This window comes from Microcaecilia unicolor, chromosome 9, assembly GCF_901765095.1.
Source record: "Microcaecilia unicolor chromosome 9, aMicUni1.1, whole genome shotgun sequence".
NCBI lineage: Eukaryota > Metazoa > Chordata > Amphibia > Gymnophiona > Siphonopidae > Microcaecilia > Microcaecilia unicolor.
In genome coordinates, this window is record NC_044039.1 from 192575956 (window position 1) to 192595921 (window position 19966).

At 46.4% G+C, this 19966-nt stretch overlaps 1 protein-coding gene across 2 annotated transcripts in view; it reads left to right on the forward strand.

Moving 5' to 3' along the window:
* The window catches only part of HSP90AA1 (heat shock protein 90 alpha family class A member 1), a 39388-nt gene that overhangs the window by 9322 nt on the left and 10100 nt on the right, over positions 1–19966 (forward strand). For both annotated transcript variants that reach the window (XM_030213835.1, XM_030213836.1), the window contains exons 2-6: positions 17156–17320; positions 17405–17771; positions 18282–18415; positions 18885–19190; positions 19784–19949. In XM_030213835.1, coding sequence (XP_030069695.1) covers positions 17156–17320; positions 17405–17771; positions 18282–18415; positions 18885–19190; positions 19784–19949 — 1138 coding nt within the window. The remainder of the gene's footprint in view (positions 1–17155; positions 17321–17404; positions 17772–18281; positions 18416–18884; positions 19191–19783; positions 19950–19966) is intronic.

The following is a 19966-nucleotide window of genomic DNA, read 5'->3' on the forward strand; positions in this document are numbered from 1 at the left end:
GGCAACTGCAGATTGACTATATCCATGTCCTCTTTCTTTCTTCAAGTGCATCTTCTTTACTGGCGTAGTATCCTGCTCTTTTGCCTTTCTGCCGGTTATAAGGCTGGTAGTTCTTGACAACGCCTCGGCAGTAGTCTATATCAATCGGCAGAGGGTAACAGGGTGCCAGTAAGAGGCGGGGTGTTCCTGGTATGGGCAGAAGCTCATCTCACTGCCATATCAGCCTCGCATGTAGCAGGAGTTGACCAATATTCAAGCGGACTTTCCCAGTCGTCGCACGCTTGATCCAGGCAAATGCGCTCTCAGCAATCTATGCATTTTAGTTGCTAGTACGTCATTGGGGCACTCCTGTTTTCCATCTGTTTGCTTACAGACAACTCAAAGTTCCTCCAAATTTCTTTACGCGCTTCCTCCGTAGCCTCTATTAGATCGTTTCCTTCAAAAGATAGAGGAACATGGGAAGCCAGTAATTCTGGTGCTCCCAGATTGGCCTTCACGCTCTTGATACGCGGAATCTGCAGCGGCTGAAGGTGATGTCTTCTCTTCGACTTCCGCTATACAAGTCCTTGCTGATTTCAAGGGCCAGCTTCCCCGCTCGATTTTGTCTTACGACTTTGTTTATTGAACGAGCCCGTTTAGATCATAGGGGTTTTTCCTTTCCACCGTGCTTAGGTCTCGTCGTGCCTCACCTCTCAGCTATGTTCGCACCTGGAAAATTTTTGAGACTTGCTGTGCAGATGCTGCGATTGCTCCTTTTCAAGTTTCCGTGGCTCAGATGTTTTGCTGCAGCGAGGATTTGAGGAACGACTGTCTTTCTTCACTTAAAATGCAAGCGGCCAGTTCTTGTCCGGTTTCATAGGTCGGATTTGGGGTAAGTTGGTGGTGGTCTTCCCGACGTCGCCCATTATCCCATTTCTTAAAAGGAGTTCGCCTTGACGCACCGGTCAGATCGATCTTGCCATGTTGAGACCTTAATCTGGTGTTTTCGGCTCTCACGGGGGCCTCCGTTTGCACCATGGCAAACTTGTTTTTTTGAAGGACTTAACCCTAAAGGCAGTGTTTTTTGGTGTCTCTTGCGTCCGCTAGGAAAGTTTCGGAGTTGCAAGTTTTTTCCTGCAGGTCTCCATTTCTACAGTTTTTCTAAAGAGCGAGTGGTCCTTCTCTCTCGCTCTTTCATCTGTCAGTCTGTTTTCTTCCTGTTCTGGGATTGGTCTCAGGAAATCTGGACTGACCCTACTCGACATTTCGCCCATTAGATTTTAAGCTCCTTGGAGCAGGGTCTGTCCTTTTTTTTTTTTTTTTTTCTTGATCTGTACAGCGCTGCGTAACCCTAGTAACGCTTTAGAAATGTTAAGTACTACTACTTAAACATTTCTAGAGCGCTACTAGGGTTACGCAGTGCTGTACAATTTAACAAAGAGAGACAGTCCCTGCTCAAAGAGCTTACAATCTAATAGACAAGTGAATGGTCGGTCCGATAGGGGCAGTCAAATTGGGGCAGTCTGGAATCACTGAACGGTAAGGGTTAGGTGCCGAACGCAGCATTGAAGAGGTGGGCTTTAAGCAAAGACTTGAAGATGGGCAGGGAGGGGGCTTGGCGTAAGGGCTCAGGAAGGTTGTTCCAAGCATAGGGTGAGGCGAGGCAGAATGAGCGGAGCCTGGAGTTGGCGGTGGTGGAGAAGGGTACTGAGAGGAGGGATTTATCCTGTGAACGGAGGTTACGGGCGGGAACGTAAGGGGAGATGAGATTAGAAAGATAGTGAGGGGCAGCAGACTGAGTGCATTTGTAGGTAAGAAGGAGAAGCTTGAATTGAATGCGGTATCTGATCAGAAGCCAGTGAAGTGACCTGAGGAGAGGGGTGATACGAGTATATCGGTTCTGGCGGAATATGAGACGTGCAGCAGAGTTCTGAACAGATTGAAGGGGGGATAGATGGCTAAGTGGGAGGCCGGTGAGGAGTAAGTTGCAGTAGTCCAGGCGAGAGGTAATGAGAACGTGGACGAGAGTTCGGGTGGTGTTCAGAGAGGAAAGGGCGAATTTTGCTGATGATAAAGAGGAAGAAGCGACAGGTCTTGGCTATCTGCTGGATATGCGCAGAGAAGGAGAGAGAGGAGTCAAAGATGACTCCGAGGTTGCAGGCAGATGAGACGGGGAGGATGAGGGTGTTATCAACTGAGATAGAAAGTGGAGGAAGAGGAGAAGTGGGTTTTGGTGGAAAGACGAGCTCGGTCTTGGACATGTTCAGTTTCAGGTAGCGGTTGGACATCCAGGCAGCAATGTCGGATAAGCAGGCCGATACCTTTGCCTGGGTCTCTGCGGTGATGTCTGGTGTGGAGAGATACAGTTGGATGTCATCAGCATAGAGATGATACTGGAAACCATGAGATGAGATCAGGGAGCCCAGGGAAGAGGTGTAGATTGAGAAGAGAAGGGGTCCAAGGACAGATCCCTGGGGAACACCAACAGATGGGGGTGGAGGAAGATCCATGAGAGTGAACTTTGAAGGTGCGGTGGGAGAGATAGGAGGAGAACCAGGAGAGGACAGAGCCCTGGAACCCAAATGAGGACAGTGTGGCAAGAAGTAAGTCATGATTGACAGTGTCAAAAGCGGCGGATAGATCGAGGAGGATGGGATTGGAGTAGTGGCCTCTGGATTTGGCAAGGAACAGGTCATTACAGACTTTAGAGAGTGCTGTTTCTGTCGAGTGAAGTAGTAGTAGTACACACGAGCAGTAGACATTGCGTGCTTTGCATGGTAAGAGAGTGCTTAAACGATATCTCGCATCGGATTGTCTTTTGCTTGTTGCTGGTCACCATAAGAGGTTTTTTTTTTCCGGCTTCTAAGCCTACGTTATCTAGGGGGGTTTAAAGAGATAACTTCAGCCTACCTCTTGGCAGGCAAGGCAGTCCCGGAGGCTAGTAATGCTCATTCCACTACAGCGCAGGCAGCGTCCTCCACGGAGTATTCCTTGATGCCTCCTGCAGAGATTTGTAAGGCGGCGACTTGGTTCTCTCTCCATTCTTTTTTCTATACATTACAGAATTGATGTTCATTGTTGGCAGGAGACGGTCTTTGCATCGCGGGTACTCACTGCGGCCTTGCTGGGGTCCCACCCGTAGAACTACTGCTTTGTTACGTCCCATCAGTCCAATCCTGGGCCGGTCTGGAGGGATGCTAAGGAAGGAGAAATTAGACCTTACCTGCTAATTTGCTTTCCTTTAATCCCTCCGGACCGGCCCAGGCCCCTCCCTGTTTCAGTTTTCTGTCTGGGTTTGCATGTTCTATTTATTTGTTTGCAGAGCTGTTTTTTTGCTAGTTAGACAAATATTTAAAAAAAACCCCAAAACAAAATCATTGATCTTCTGTTATGGTAAGGGTATGTGGTGAGCCATTACAGTGAGGCCATACCGCTGCTCTGGTAAGGGTACGTAGTGAGCCATTACAGTGAGGCCATACCGCTGCTCTGGTAAGGGTATGTGGTGAGCCATTACAGGGAGGCCATACCGCTGCTTTGGTGAGGGTAGTTGGTGAGCTATTAAGATAAGGCCATACTGCTGCCCTGGTAAGGGTACGTGGTGAGCCATTACAGTGAGGCCATACCGCTGCTCTGGTAAGGGTACGTGGTGAGCCAGTACAGTGAGGCCATACCGCTGCTCTGGTGAGAGTTGTCGGTGAGCCTTTATTAGAGCACGTTTTCAATAGTGCTCCCTGGTTGCTGGAATTCCTTGGGGCACAGAATGTCTTGTTCTTCTTTGTTGTTCAAATACTGAGGCTAGGGTCATGTGACCAGGGCTCCTATTGGCTCGCTAGAGTCAGAGTTTTTTCTCAGTCTCCAACCTGCTGGAAGGCGAGCACAACCCATCAGTCAAATCCTGGGCCGGTCCGGAGGGATTAAAGGAAAGCAAATTAGCAGGTAAGGTCTAATTTCTCCTTTGCCCTCTCAGACTGAGCCCACTCCAGCCTTTCCCTCAATCTTTTTTGCCCAAGCAGCCTTGAATAGATTTAATGGATTTGGAGGATGTATCAGAAGGAGAGGAGTATCGCTGTCCTGAGGGTTCTCCCTCGGGATAATGTGGAATTCATGGGTGATGCGGAACTTCAGCCAGAGGAGGGGGGTGACTACCGTGGCACGGCTGTCCTGCAGGGAAGAGCTTTCTAATTTGATAGGGCGCTGGAAACTTTGGATATTTCTTCACCGGATGCGGGTCGGTAGTGCCGCCGCCTCCTCTTTCCATAATGTTGGGCACAAAGTGCCCAACCAGTTCTTTTCATATTTATGAGGCCATGAAAATCCTTTTCAGCTCAATGGGACATACCTGATAATGGCCTCAAGGTGGCGCGAGCTATGGGGGGCGTCTTTATCTGCTCCCGGCGGTGGACTTTTTTTTTTTTTTTTTTTAATTAATTACGACAGTCACCACTCTCCCTGTGGAAGGAGGCACAGGCCTTACAGATCCTCAGGATAGGAAGCTGGAATGTGCACTGAAGTTATTTTGAAGTGGGCGGTCCCTTGTCTTCAAGGATGTGTGTGGGTCCTGTGCGGCTCGGGCGTGCCTGTCTTGGGTCCAGAAAGTTTTCTCGACAGGAGCTGGTTAATTTTTTACCGGCTCTGGAGTCCAGCCTTGCTTATTTGGTGGATCTGCTTTATGATCTCCTGAGGGCTTTCGCCAAAGGGATTTCCCTTGTGGTTACTGCACACCTTTGGATATGGCTGTGACATTGGGCAGCGGATGTGGCGTCTAAATCCCACCTGGCGAAACTGCTCTTTCGAGGGAAGTTGGTGGTTCGGAGAGGAATTAGCAACGATCGTGAAAGATCTGGGGGACTCCCAAGGGTCAGCAGCGTCTTCTGGAGGATAAACCTAGATCCACAAGATCTAACTTCCTCAGTCTTGCTTTAGGGAGACTAGGCATTTATAGGCTGGTTTGGCTCGTTCCAAAAGCCTCGTTTCTCTCAAGGCCCACCCTTTCATGGAGACCAACCTCGGGCTCTCGATCTCTGCCATTGGCAAGAGCTTCCCAATGATGGGGGCCCTGGTCCATCCCCTGTCACTCATAGGGGGCCGTTTGTCCCTCTTCTTGGGATGAATGGGTCTTGGAGGTAATCCAAGACGGTTACAAGCTGGAGTTTGCTCGTCTTCTGTCAGATTTCTTTCTCGAGTCTCCATGCAAGTCACCCACCAAGGTGAAGGCAGTCTAACAAACCCTGGACAATTTACTTCAAGTCAGGGTGGTTCGGCTAGTTCCTCAGTCAGAACTTGGGCAGGGATGTTACTCCTTTTACTTTGTTTTTCCCCAAAAAGGGAGGCTCTCACTGGCCAGTTCTGGATCTCAAAATGGTAAACAAGGTGATCCGGGTGCGCCATTTCTGCATGGAAATCCTCCGTTCAGTTATTGTGGTGGTTCAGCCAGGAGAGGTTTTGACCGCCCTTGATCTCAAGGAGCTTACCTTCATATTTCCATTTGGCCTCCTAATCAGCGCTTCGTTTCGCGGTCCTTGGGCGTCATTTTCAATTCCAGGCCTTGCCCTTCGGGCTCGCTACTACTCCGCGGACGTTTCCGAAGGTTTTGGTCGTTGTGGTGGCTTTCCTCCAGAAGGAGGGGTTACAGGTGCATCCTTACCTAGATGATTGGTTTATTCGAGCACTTTCTTACCAGGAAAGCGTTTGGGCAATGGACTGGTTGATCTGCCTTTTGCCATCACTGGGCTGGGTTATCAGTTTTCCCAAGTATCTCCTGTAGCCCACTCAGTCTTTGGAGTATCTGGGAGTGTTGTTCAACGCCCAGGTGGGGACGGTGTCCCTCCCAACAGCTCGCAGTATGCGGCTACAATCGCAAGTTATGCAGTTTAATGCAGAATCCGGCACCCAGGGCCTGGGATTACGTGCAGGTCTTGGGATTGATGGCGTCCAACTTGGATGTGGTTCTCTGGGCCAGAGGACACGTGCGGCTGCTTCAATTGCATCTGCTCAGTCGGTGGTCTTCCCTCAGGACTACTCAGTCCAGGTTCCGTGGTTGACGCGGTTGCAGACTGAGATGGGCTGGTGGTTGCTACCGGAGAATCTATTCGGGGATGCTCCACTGGCCCCCCTGGAATGGGTGGTGATAACTACGGATGCATCCTTCATGGGTTGGGCAGCGCACTGCCTCGGTCACACAGCCCAGGGAAAGTGGTCCATGGGGAAATTGACTTCCATCAACAGGCTAGAAAGTCCATACGCTTTGCTCTGAGGGAGTTCCTCTTCTCGATCTGGGATCGACCAGTGCGGGTAATCTCCGACAATGCATTGGTGGTGGCTTATGTGAACAGAAGGGGGCACCAGGAGTGCTCTACTGGCTCGAAGTGGCTCGTATTTGCCTTTGGGCAGATGCTCATGTGTTCCTTCTGTCAGCGGCCCACATAGGGTCGCAGAATGCCCAAGCAGACTTCCTGAGCCGTCACAAGTTGGATCCACAGGAATGGGAAATTTCTCCCCTGGCCTTCCAACAAATAGTATCATGGTGGGGACTTCCAGTACTGAACTTGATGGCGACTCTGCGCAATGCCAAGGTGTCCAGTTTTCTTCAGCAGGGGCAGCGAGACGGGCTCAAGCAGGATCGATGCCCTTCAGCAATGGCTGGGTCTCCTATACGTCTTTCCTCCCTGGCCCATGGTGGGGAGGCTGTTAGGTTGTATAGCTGGTCACCCCGGCTGAGTGATCCTGGTTGCCCCAGATGGGCCACGGCGTCCTTGATATGCGGATCTCTGGCTGCTGTTCGACCGCCCTTTACGTCTCAGCATAGCGGATGGCCTTCTGTTTCAGGGCTCTAGGGTTATGGAAGATCCCTCCTCCTTTGGTCTTATGGCATGGCCCTTGGAAGAGAGTGAGGAAGACAGGCTATCCAGAACCCGTCATTACCACCATGCTTCAGGCTCGAAAGCAATCTACTTCTACAGCCTCTGTGAGAGAGTGGTGCACTTTTGAGGCATGGTGTTCAAGGTCAGGGGTTTTAGCGATGTCGGCCTCCATATCCGTGATCCTCGCCTTTCTTCAGCTGGGACTGGAAAAAGTCTCTCCTTGGGTTCATTGAAGATTCAGGTGGCGGCATTAGTGTTTTTTAGGAGTAGTCTTCAGGGTACTTCTCTGGCAGCCCATCCAGATGGGCTGTGTTTCCTGAGGGGCGGTAAATCATGTCCACCCTCCTCTGTCTCCAGTGCTTCCAAGTTGGAATCTCAAAGCCGTGGAAAGACTGCCTTTCGAGCCTTTAGGGAAATTGACGTGGAAGGATCTTACTTTGAAGGCCGTCTTCTTGGTTGCTATTGCTTCAGCCAGAAGGATTTCAGAGTTGCAGGCACTGTCGTGCACAGAATCCTTTCTTCAATTCACAGAAGCTGGAGTGTCCATTCATATGGTCCCTTCGTTTTTACTGAAGGTGATTTCACGTTTCTATGTTAGTCTGTCATTGCCGGTGTTTTGCGGAGAGGGTTACTCAGAGGATTTTTGGGCCCTTCATTGCCTGGATGGCAAACGTATTTTGCTACGTTAAATGGAGGTGAGTTCCGGCATTCGGATCACCTTTTTGTGCTTTTTGCGGGGCACAAGTAAGGTACTATGGCTTCTAAGGCTACGGTGGCCCGCTGCTCCGTGAGGCGATAGTTTCAGCATACTTGTCCTTGGGAAGGTCCCCTTCCCTACAAGTTCGGGCTCATTCTACTAGGGCACAGGCTTCTTTGCATGCGGAAGTGCATTTGGTGTGGTTGGAGGATATCTGCAAGGCAGCCACACGGGCATCAGTACATACCTGCATTGAGTGGATGTGGTGGTGCGTCAGGACGCTGTTTTCGCAGCGGGGTTGGGGATTTCCCACCCTACTTGACTGCTTTGGTACATCCCATAAGTCTCTGGATTGATCTATGGACCGCTGTGGAAGGAAAAATTAGTTCTCACCTGATACTTTTCTTTCCATTAATCCCAACAGATCAATCCAGAGGCCTGCCCAAATATATATTTTTCTGCTGTTCGTTTTTTTCAGTTTTATTGTGAATTCTACGGGGATTCCTTAGTCTGGTTTAATAGTTCGATTTGTAGTTGAATGTTTTCCCGCAGAGGTGGTTGAGGTTCTGAATTCTTACTGAAGAAGCAGGAGAGTGGGGCTTCTATTCTTTTCCACTTCTTTGGTATCATGTTGACTGCACATGACCACATATAGTAAACCTCTGGTGTTCTCTCTCTTTCCACCTGCTGGTAGAGGGACATAACCCTCAAGTCTCTGGATTGATCTGTTGGGACTAATGGAAAGAAAATTTAGGTGAGAACTGATTTTTTCCAAATTTCCTATTTTCCACTAAACTACTAGCAATGGAAACGGGCAAATATTTCAAATTTCCCATGACTCCCATTCTCAGAGGACAAGCAGACTCTTATGTTTTCACGTGTGGGTAGATGTCAATCCACGTCTTCTGGTCTGGCATTTATGCTAAAGTTAAAAAACAAAACAAAACAGCTTTGTGAAGCGCAAGCTGTGCGCCATTGCGCGAGTGCCTTCCTGCCCGCCACGAGAACATGGTTTCCTTAGTTTCTTTTTCTCTGCATGAAGAGGTGCACTTTTTCAGTGTCTCTTCACACACCTATTTTTTTTTTTTGAGCTTTTGAGTGCCTTTGCCCTCTTTTTCTTACCCAATTTTGTTTTTCTTAGCTTCTTGGGCTGCCCTAGGCCCTGACTCCGGTCAGGGACCTTCCTTTTTTTTTTCTTTTTGTGCCTTTGTCCCTTTTTTAGGCACCATCCAACTGTTTGATTTGGCTAGCAAGGTCTTCCTGTTTATGGCCACAAAGACTCCAGTGGTTTCAAGCGTTGTACCCAACCAGACCATCTCGGGGAAAGACACCCATTCTTGGTGTCGGCAGTGTCTTGGGCCCAACCATAGGGCCTGTTAACTCTGTTCTCTGCCTTTTGTGTGAAGAAGAGAACCCAGGTTTCCCGAGAGGCTCAATGCGAAAAGATATTTTATAGCCAGGTTCGGTTTCACAGCACCAAGGTAGGAGGCATCGGCATTGATGTCAAGTGACGTATCGGTAAGCGTGGCTGCTTTGAGACCTCAGGACACTGGGAGCAGTGAGGCATTGAGTGGGTCTCCACCTGTCTGGAGGCCTTCTGCTGTACAGGCCCATCGTCGGACCCGACCCCAAGGAGATGTGAAGATTCAATGTCGGCACTGTGGAGTATGGGTGACATACTTCAGGCAAAGGCCAAGAAGCACTGTTACCGGTCGCCCTCGATCCATGGTACTGGGAGCTCCGGGGCACTGAGGGACATAGCACCCGAGAAGTGCAGGGAGGACCGATCTGTCGACACCCCCCCACCCCGGTGGTTCTGCAACCTGTGCCTCAGTTGAGACCCCAGCTTTTCTCGATGTTGGCCCTTAAGCCCATCTGAGCCTTGCTCTTGGAACTGCTGGATGGCCTTATGCAGCGATGTGCTATGGTGTTGATGCTTGCACCTGCTTTACTTCCCACTGCAGCCCTGTCTGGCCCTCAGCCTGTGGTGCGGCCTCCGGCGCCACTTGTGGCCCCAGTGTTGACTGCCACCCAAGCTGGTGGTACTCGGATGTCTGTGGAGGAAGCTTTGCAGGAGTTGAGGCGGGAGCCAGTCTCTTCGCCACTCAAGGACATGGTTCCTGGGCATTGAGGCAGGCTCGGTCATCTCGTAGGAAGACACCGAGGAGGAGGGCTTATGGGAATTGGAGGAGGATCCCAGATAATTTTCATCAGTCCTATGGGATCCCTTCTGAGCCTTCACCACCTGAGGAACAGTCTCCACCCAAGAACCTCTTTCCCACCTTTTGTGAGGGAAATGGCTGATGCTATTCCATTCCCCGTGGAGGATGAGCCCATGGCAAAGATCCTCAAGGTCCTTGGCTATACCTCCCCTCCTAAGGAGGCTGTGACGGCTCCTCTCTGCAAGATAATCAAGGCAGTCCTCGTTAGGAACTTTGTGTCCCTGTTGTCCCCTCTATCCCCAAGAAGAGCGATACCCAGTACTGGATCCACGGTGAGCCTGGGCTTGTGTGGCTTCAGTTGCCTCACAACTCATGGCTGTAGTATCTGCTGTCAAAAGAGCCAGGACTATGGGACTATGCCTCTGCTGCCCCAGGCAGAGAAGCTAGAACCCTGGATTCTTTTGGGAGAAAGATGTACCAGACCTTTATGCTAATCTCCCACATTCAATTATACCAGCTCTTCAGTGTTTTTATTTGCGGAATGTGATGACACAGCTGTCTGACTTGGTTGATATTCTCCCTCCGGAGCAGGCAGTCTTTTCGCCATTTGTCAAGTAGTAGGTGTGTCGCAAGTCCTTGGCTGGGGCACTTGACACTTTCGATGTGGCATCTAGGATCTCTGCTCAAAGTATAGCAATGCACAGACTCTCATGGCTGCGTTTTTCTGACTTGGAACATTCTGTTCAGCAGAGGTTGGCGGATGCCTTTTGCCGGGTGTTCAATCTTTTGGAGAGAAGGTTGAGGAGGTCACTGACCAGATTAAGAAACACTGACCATCTCGTCTTTCTCCTATCGGACGTTTTCTGCATCTCTCATCTAGGAGATTTTTAGTAAATCAAGGAGTGGCCCCTACTATTACTACTCTAGGCGCGCCAGCCTGCTCAGGCTCAGCCCCAGTATGCGTTCTCTTCATTAGCGTGCGCATAATCCTCTGTCGCTCACCAGTCAAGCAAGGAATGAGATTTTGGCAGGTACAAGTGTCCGTCCCAGATTACTTGCCGGGGGGGGGGGGGGTGTGGTCTCGCAATCTCCGACCGGTGGTTCTTTTTTTAAATTTTTTGTTACATTTGTACCCCGTGCTTTCCCACACTCATGGCAGGCTCAATGCGGCTTACATATTATATACAGGTGCTTATTGGGGCAATGGAGGGTTAAGTGACTTGCCCAGAGTCACAAGGAGCTGCCTGTGCCTGAAGTGGGAATTGAACTCAGTTCCTCAGTTCCCCAGGACCAGAGTCCACCACTCCTCCACATAGTCTTCAAATAGTCTGTCTTGGATACACCCTCAATTGGCATTCCAAACATCCAAATTGCCCAAAGAGAGCTGATTAATTCAGTTCTCAGCATAGGCAGTTACTTGCAGAGGAACTCTCCGTCCTTCTGAATGCCCATGCTATCAAGCCCATTCCACCAGGGGAAGAAGGGGAGGAATTCTATTCCAGATACTACTTTGTGCAAAAGAAGAAAGGGGGGGGGGGGGGGGGGGGGGGGGAATGTGTCCCATTCTAGACCTGAGGGCCCTGAACAAACGTCTAGTCTGAGAAGAGTTCAGGATGGCTTCCCTGGGTACCCTTTTCCCAATGATTCAGGAAAACAATTGGTTATGTTCTGGATTTAAAGGACACATATACTCATATCCTGATACTGATATAAATATACCATCAGACAATCTAAAAGGTCTTATTACAATTCCAAAATAGGGCAAGACTACAAAGACTTAAACAAGCTATTCCAATTTGTACATAATCTTCTAGGTACCATATCAGTCACCTTAACTAATACAGATACCCCATTAGCAGATGATCTAGCTACTTTAATGAGAAAATCATTAAACTAAGATCCACCTTACCAACTAATTCATCTTTTGCTTAGACCCAACTATGATGAATACCCAGCAGACTGAATATGGACAAATTTCTATTTACTAACGGAAGATAATGTTGCCCAAGGGATCAACAAAGTCACCAAATCCCACTGCAAACTGGATGTATGTCCCAGCTACTTAATAAAATCTGCGCCCCCCCAGCGTTTCATAACAGATCTCACCCTCCTACCTAAACCACATCCTTCAACATGGATTCTTTCCCACGGATAAAGGCAATATCCTACTCGCACCAATTCCCAAAGACCAGAAGAAAAAAAAACTAAATGATAAACCAATTATCGTCCAGTGGCATCCATCCCTCTAAGTTAATGGAAAGCCTGGTAACTAAACAACTTACCAACTACTTGAGTAATTTCTCAGTATTACACGCATCCCAATCTGGATTCCATGCTAATCACAGTACCAAAACAGTTCTTATAACACTTATGACCAAATTCTAACAACTGGTAATGTTCTTCTTTTACAATTCGACATGTCTAGTACGTTCGATATGGTTAACCACGATATTCTAGTAAACATCCTAGAATATTTTGGAATTGGAGGAAATGCTCTGAATTGGTTTCATCATTTCCTAATGGCAAGAACATACCAGGTGATTTCTAAATCAGTCATATAATCGCCATGGAGACCTGAATGTGGTGTGCCTCAAGGATCTCCGCTTTCACCGATTCTCTTTAACTTGATGTTACCACTGGCCAGATCATTTATCCAACCAAGACCTCAACCCATATATCTATGCTGATGATGTGACGATATATAGTTCGTTCAAAAACATCAGAAATTGCAGATAAAATTAACCTCAGCTTCCAAATTATGAACTTACGGGCGGATGCATTCTAGTTAAAGCTTAACGCAGACTGCCCCTATCGGACCGACCGTTCACTTGTCTATTAGATTGTAGGCTCTTTGAGCAGGGACTGTCTCTCTTTGTTAAAATGTACAGCGCTGCGTAACCATAGTAGTGCTATAGAAATGTTTAGTAGTAGTAGTAAAAGACACAATGCCTTATATTATCATCGCAGTATAATAAAATCAGTTATACCAATATAAATACACCAAGCCATACTGCGGACACCCTGAAACTCCTAGGTGTAACAATTGACCAAAATCTTAACCTAGACAGCCATGTGAAAAATATTATAAAGAAAATGTTCTATGCAATGTGGAGACTTAGAAGAGTGACGCCTTTCTTCCCAAGGGAGACATTCTGCAAACTGGTGCAATTTGGTATTGAGTCATTTAGACTATTGTAACTCCTTATACGTGGGATGCAAGGCACAAATCATTTAAACTCCAGACTACCCAGAACACCGCAGCCAGACTGATATTCGGAAAGGCGAAATATGAAAGTGCCAGACCCCTTAGAGAAAAATTGCATTGGCTCCCACTAAAAGATCGAATCGTATTCAAAATCTGCACATTGGCTCATCAAATCATTTATGGAAATGCCCCATTTTACATGTCTGACCTGATTAGATTTACCAGAGAGAAACAACAAAAGTTAACCACGTACCTTCTTAAACCTCCATTACCCTAGCTGCAGAGGACTTGGTACAAATTATACATCTAGCTTCTCATACATCTGCACACAACTATGGAATGAATTACTGACCATCATAAAAGCACACGATTTGACAACCTTTCAGAGATTATTGAAGACTAACCTGTTCAAAAAGACGTACATAAAAGATCCTCCATAACGAACTGATACCTAAACTTCACCAGATTTAACTACTTGGAACTCCTCTAATTTTGTTCATTTTAGTTACACCTTCATTACTGAATACTATATACTGCCTGATCTCGTTGTGCTTTATCCATTTATCTACGTCTAATCCTACATGATATTTTTATGCGCCTCATTTGTAACAGCTCTGAAAATCTCATTCCATTATTATGATTGCCATGATATTCTTAGGCACCTTATTTGTAACAATATTCTGAAATTCTTATTAAATTAATGGGATTATCTTTATAACATATTGTAAGCCACATGTCTGCAAATAGGTGGGAAAATGTGGGATACAAATGCAGGAAATAAATACTTTGTCAGGAAGTGAAGTATCTTCGATTTCGGCTGAGATCACATCACTTTCAGTAGCACATGTTGCCTTTTGGCCTTGCGTCAGCTCCGAGGGTCTTCAAGTGTCTAGCGGTAGTCACAGCATCGCTACACAGACTGGGAGTCCATGTGGTCTGAATCTCAACGATCGGCTGGTGAAGAGCACCTCAGAGGACAGTGCTTGGGAGTCCATGTGGATGACTGTAAGGGTGCTAAAGCTACTAGGGTTTGTTTTAAACTACCCCAAGTCCTTTCTGCACCCTGTCCAGAAATTGGGAGTTGATAGGAGCCTACTCAACATGCAGAAGGTATGAGCCTCTGCAGGTTACAGCTCAGCAAATGTTAAAGATTACTGGAACACATGGTTTCCACAGTGTATGTTACACCCATGACATGTCTTCACATGAGGCCAGCTCAATGGACCCTGGCTTCTCAGTGGTATCAAGCCATGGGAAGCCTGGAAGATATCATCCAGGTGTCCCCAGAGCTTGTTCGCTGTCTTCAGTGGTGGACAGTTGATCTAATTTAATTCTGGGACTTCCATTCCAAATTCCTCAGTCGCAAAAAGTGGCTGACAACAGATGCATCTCTCCTGGGATGGGGAGCTCATGTCAACGGGCTTCACACTCGAAGATCTTGGTCCCTCCAGGAAACGAAACTTCAGATCAACCTCCTGGAGCTTCGAGCGGTCTGTAACGCCCTAAAGGCTTTCGGAGATAGGTTTCTCGTTCAGACAATTAGTTTGCAATGTATTATATCAACAAGCAGGGGGGCATCGGATCACGTCTTCTGTGTCGGGAAGCTGTCTGAATGTTGGCATTGGGCTTGCCTGCATGGCATATTCCTTTGAGCCACTTATCTGGCGGGCATAAACAATGGTCTGGCCGACAGACTGAGCAGAATAATGCAACCACACGTGTGGTCTCATCCACATGGGCATGGCCCGCAAGATCTTCTGAGCATGGGGCACACCCTCCGTGGATCTTTTTGCCACTCAGATCAACCAAAGGTCCCTCAGTTCTGTTCTAGGCTTCAAGCCCACAACAGACTAGCGTTGGATACCTTCCTCATTTGGAGGGCAGGTCTCCTATATGCTTATTCTCTGATACTTCTAGAAAGAAAAGGTTTGAAACTCGAGCAAGACCATGGAACCATGATTTTGGTTACGCCATACTGGCCAAAACAGATTTGGTTCCCTCTTCTGGAATTATTCTCCAAAGAACCATGGAGATCGGAGTGTTTTTCTATCTTATCACACAGAACGAGGGGTCGCTGGTACATCCCAACCTCCAGTCTCCGGCTCTCACAGCTCCGATGTTGAGAGCTTAGAATTAGCGTCCTTGAGTCTTTCAGAAGGTATTTGGGTCTTTCTGGCTTCCAGGAAAGATTCCACTAAAAGTTGTTATCCTTTTTAAATGGAGGAGGTTTGCCATCGGGTGTGACAGCAGGGCCCTATATCCTCTAGTCCTACACAGACCCTGCTTGAGTACCTTCTACACTTGTCGGAGTTGGGTCTCGAGACCAACTCCGTAAGGGTTCACCTTAATGTAATTAGTGTTTATCAACATGTAGAAGGTAAGCCCATCTCTGGGCAGCCTTTAGTTGCTCACTTCATGAGAGGTTTGCTTTTGTCAAAACCCCCTGTCAAACCTCCACCAATGTCATGGGATCTCAATGTCGTTCTCACCCAGCTGATGATAGCTTCTTTTGAGCTACTGAATTCCTGCCATCTGAAGTACTTGAACTGGAAGGTTGTTCTCTTGGTGGCTGTTACTTCAGCTCATAGGGTCAGTGAGCTTCAGACCTTGGTAGTGGATGCGCCTTTATACTAAGTTTCATCACAACAGAGTAGTCCTCTGCCCGCTCCCTAAGTTCCTGCCAAAGGTGGTGGTGGAGTTACATCTGAACCAGTCGTTTTATCTTGCTAGCATTCTTTCCTCAACTTCATGCCTATCCTGGCAAAAGCAGCTTGCACACCTTGGATTGCAAGAGTGCATTGACCTACTACATGGAGGGGACAAGGCCCCACCCCACAGACGTTCCACCCAGCTTTTTGTTTGTTTTGATCCCTACAGGATGGGGGTTGCCATCAGGAAATGCAATCTGCCAGCTAATTAGAAATGGTGCATTTCCTTTACATAATGCCCAGGCTAGCCTTAGAGGGTCGTGCCATGGCTGCGTCGGTAGCACACGAGCTCAGCCTCCATTGAGGAAATCTGCAAGGCTGCAATGTGGTCTTCAGTCCACACATTCATATCTCACTAGTGCCTTGAGCTGGATACCCGACATGAGTCGGTTTGGGCAGTCAGTGTTGCAGAATGTTTGGGGTCTGGAATCCAACTCCACCCTCCCTAGGTCCATTTTTATTCTGTTCCAGGCTGCACTAATTCAGATATAATTTCAAGTTTAATCTGTGTTGCGTCCTCGCCGTTGCAAGGCCTAATTGACCACTGTTTTGTTGTTTGGTGTGAGCCTGGATGCTAGAGCCTGCTTGTCCTTGGAGAAAGCGAAGATAATTACCTGTAGCAGGTATTCTTCAAGAACAGCAGGCTTCATATTCTCACAATCCCACCAACCTCCCTTTGGGAGTTGTCTTTTTTTCCTTGTTTTTGCTTTAAAATTAAACTGAGGGAACCATGGGTGGGCAGGAGGGCACTTATGTATGCGCAGTGGAGCGTGGCTCGTGCTTCACAAAGATTTTTTTTTTTAATTTGGGCATAAATGCTGGACTTGACGTGGATCAGTGTCTACCCACACATGTTAATATGAAGCGTGCTGTCCTTGAAGAATACCTGTTACAGGTAAGTTATTTTAGCTTTTCTGCCCCAAAGCTGTTTCCCATGTGTGATACTCCCCTAAGCACCTCCCCCCCCCCCCCCCCCCCCCCCACACACACACACACATACTGCATGCTCCAAACGTCTGCACCAGTCCCAACTCAACCACAGGCCCTTTGAGCAATAAAATATCTCAGCTGCCAATACTGGAACTGATTGTATGTCTAAAAGCCCTTTTGTCCTGCAGATCTGAGTAAGGAAGAAACTCCCCCCTCTCCAGATCTGGGCCAAAGTGCAAAGCCCCTGCCACTACCACCTCCTCACCTCCTATGTTTTGTAAAACTCAAGACCCTTCAGGAGTGTCTTCAGTAGAGCAGGTTTTGGGAGCCAGATTACAGCCCAGATTGGAGTCTCTCTGAATCATGATTGCGCAAGGCACACCCAAGCCTTGGAGGAGCCAGAAAGCCACTCGGAGAAAATGCAAAGCTAAGCAGCTTGAAAATACAACTATAAAATTAGGAACTCCCATTTCTCCATTAGTTTTAGGTTGATATAACACAGACCTGTGGACACTCGGGGTGTGTGGGAGGGGTGCTGCCTCCAGATATAGGTGAATACTCACTTGAGTATTCTTCTACTAACATTTCTTTAATGTATTGATTCTCTTCAACAGATGCCAGAAGAAGTAGTGACTGCACCTGAAGATTCCACAATGGAGGAAGATGTGGAAACTTTTGCCTTTCAGGCTGAAATTGCTCAGTTAATGTCTTTGATCATAAATACCTTCTACTCGAACAAGGAAATTTTCTTGAGGGAGCTGATTTCCAACTCATCTGATGTAAGTTGGGTTTTTCCTAGTAAACTATTACAACTTCTGTTTCTTTTTTTTTGTAGTTAATATGATGTTTTTGGATGTTTGCAGGCTCTTGATAAAATAAGATATGAAAGTTTGACAGATCCAAGCAAATTGGATTCTGGGAAAGAACTGAAGATTGACCTTATTCCCAACAAGGAAGATCGTTGTCTGACCATAATAGATACTGGAATTGGTATGACAAAGGCTGATCTGATTAACAATCTTGGTACTATTGCCAAGTCTGGAACCAAGGCCTTCATGGAAGCATTGCAGGCTGGTGCTGATATATCTATGATAGGCCAGTTTGGTGTTGGCTTCTATTCTGCCTATTTGGTTGCTGAGAAGGTAACGGTTATCACAAAGCATAATGATGATGAGCAGTATGCCTGGGAATCTTCAGCTGGAGGATCATTTACTGTCCGAATTGATAGTAGTAAGTACTACTGCTATGAAACTTGGTGTACAAAAGTTATACTTGAGGCTAATCTGTAGCAGGGTGTGTTAACTAATTAGGTGGACTAATTGATAGTAGAAAATGTGCTAATACCTGCAAGGGCATGAACACCTATAATGGGTACATAGCAGTGATAAGTGCTTCTGTATGATGATCACTCAAATATAATGGTAGCTTGATAGAAAATGGGATTTTTATTTTTTTATTCTATACGGAGGAAATGGAGGATCCTGCAGTCGTCAGAGCCTCCATCTTTTAAAGTGGTACTTTTTTGGCTGATCTGTGTGCTTTTTTGTAAGGGCAAACAAGTTACAACCAAAACTGATCCAGCTCTGTAAACAGTAGTATTGCAGATAGTCTCATTTAAGTTTATTCTGGATGACATTTTCAAAGAGATAAAGCTGTTCATGCAATACTTGCTCCTCATTTCTGTTAGTCATATTCAGTTTTCAGTAACTTGAAAAGTAAGCAAGGTTATGTTCTCTTAAGGTGAGCCTTTAGGTCGGGGGACAAAGGTTATCCTGCATCTGAAAGAAGATCAAACAGAATATCTGGAAGAAAGGCGCATCAAGGAAATTGTGAAGAAACATTCTCAGTTCATTGGCTATCCAATAACACTTTTTGTAAGTAGGGGAAACATGAAAGCACAAAAATTGGACTAGCAGAAAGGCGGGTAACTCCTCCTTTTTTTTTTTTTTTCTGGGAGGACGGGCAGCATTGCTAACATTGGGTCAAAGCAGTAGGAGCTTTACATAGTCTCCTGTCCTACTGGGATTGGAGCTAAGACTGCATCTATCTACCCCCTTTCCTCCCCCACCCCAATCAAAAGTTGCAATAACTTCTGCGTTGTTACTATGCTACATAACAGCCAGCATTAAGCTATATTTGATATTCTGTGTAGTAGAAACTAAAAGGGTAAAGCTTTTAAAACTGTTGCCTATTTCAGTTGCATCCTATAGCTGGTGATGAGCACAGGTGACACAAGGTCTTATAGGACTTGCCTGCTTCTCATGATAAAACAGCTCTAAGCTTTGTCACTTGTTGAATGCTACTAGAACTGGTTAGATGCTGTCTAAAATATTTTCCTGACAGGTGGAAAAGGAACGTGACAAAGAGGTAAGTGATGATGAAGCAGAAGAAGAAAAGGAGGAAAAGAAAGAGGAAGAAAAGGCAGAAGATAAGCCAGAGATTGAAGATGTTGGCTCTGAAGAAGAGGATGAAAAGAAAGATGGTGATAAAAAGAAGAAAAAGAAAATAAAGGAGAAATATATTGATCAGGAAGAACTGAATAAAACAAAACCTATTTGGACCAGAAACCCAGATGACATTACTAATGAAGAATATGGAGAGTTCTACAAAAGCCTAACTAATGACTGGGAGGACCATTTAGCAGTGAAAGTAAGTGAACAGTACTAAATACTTAAAGAGATTGTTTAATTTGATAGGCTTGGTGATCTAAAGACGCACTTAACAGAAAATGTTGCCCCACTAGAGTGTTTGTTCATTCAGTCTTGTGTCCCACATTATCCAAAAAGTCGTTTTGGTTCAGTGTGACTTAGTTTCAGTGAAAAGAAATTAGTTGTATTATACAGTTCCATGAACAATATCAGATAGCAGGTACTGATACATTAGCTATACAATTGTCTTGAGAGGGTAGGTTTTTAATGTTCATTCCGTAGATCACATTTAGCAAATGCTTTTTTTTGTCAGGAAGGGTAAAGAATAGTTTTGTCTGCTTCTGCTTACAATATTAACCCACAAGTCTTAACTGCAAGTGCTATCCAAACATTGGAAACCGTTTTTGGATCAGGGATTCTAACCTGTTAAATGTGGTTTGATCAACATGTAAAGCTGCTCAGTGGATTAACTGGACCCACTGGAACATGTAGCTATTAACATGATAGGGAAATTCAGCTTTAAATGTAAGCATGTATTCTCAAAACAATGGTAAAGTACAGCCTTAGTCAATCTGACATCAACTTCTTTATTAGCATTTTTCTGTAGAAGGCCAGCTGGAATTCCGTGCCCTGCTCTTTGCCCCACGACGTGCACCATTTGACTTGTTTGAAAACAGAAAGAAAAAGAATAACATTAAATTGTATGTGCGTAGAGTGTTTATTATGGACAACTGTGAGGAGCTTATACCAGAATATTTGAGTAAGTAGAAGTTTTAT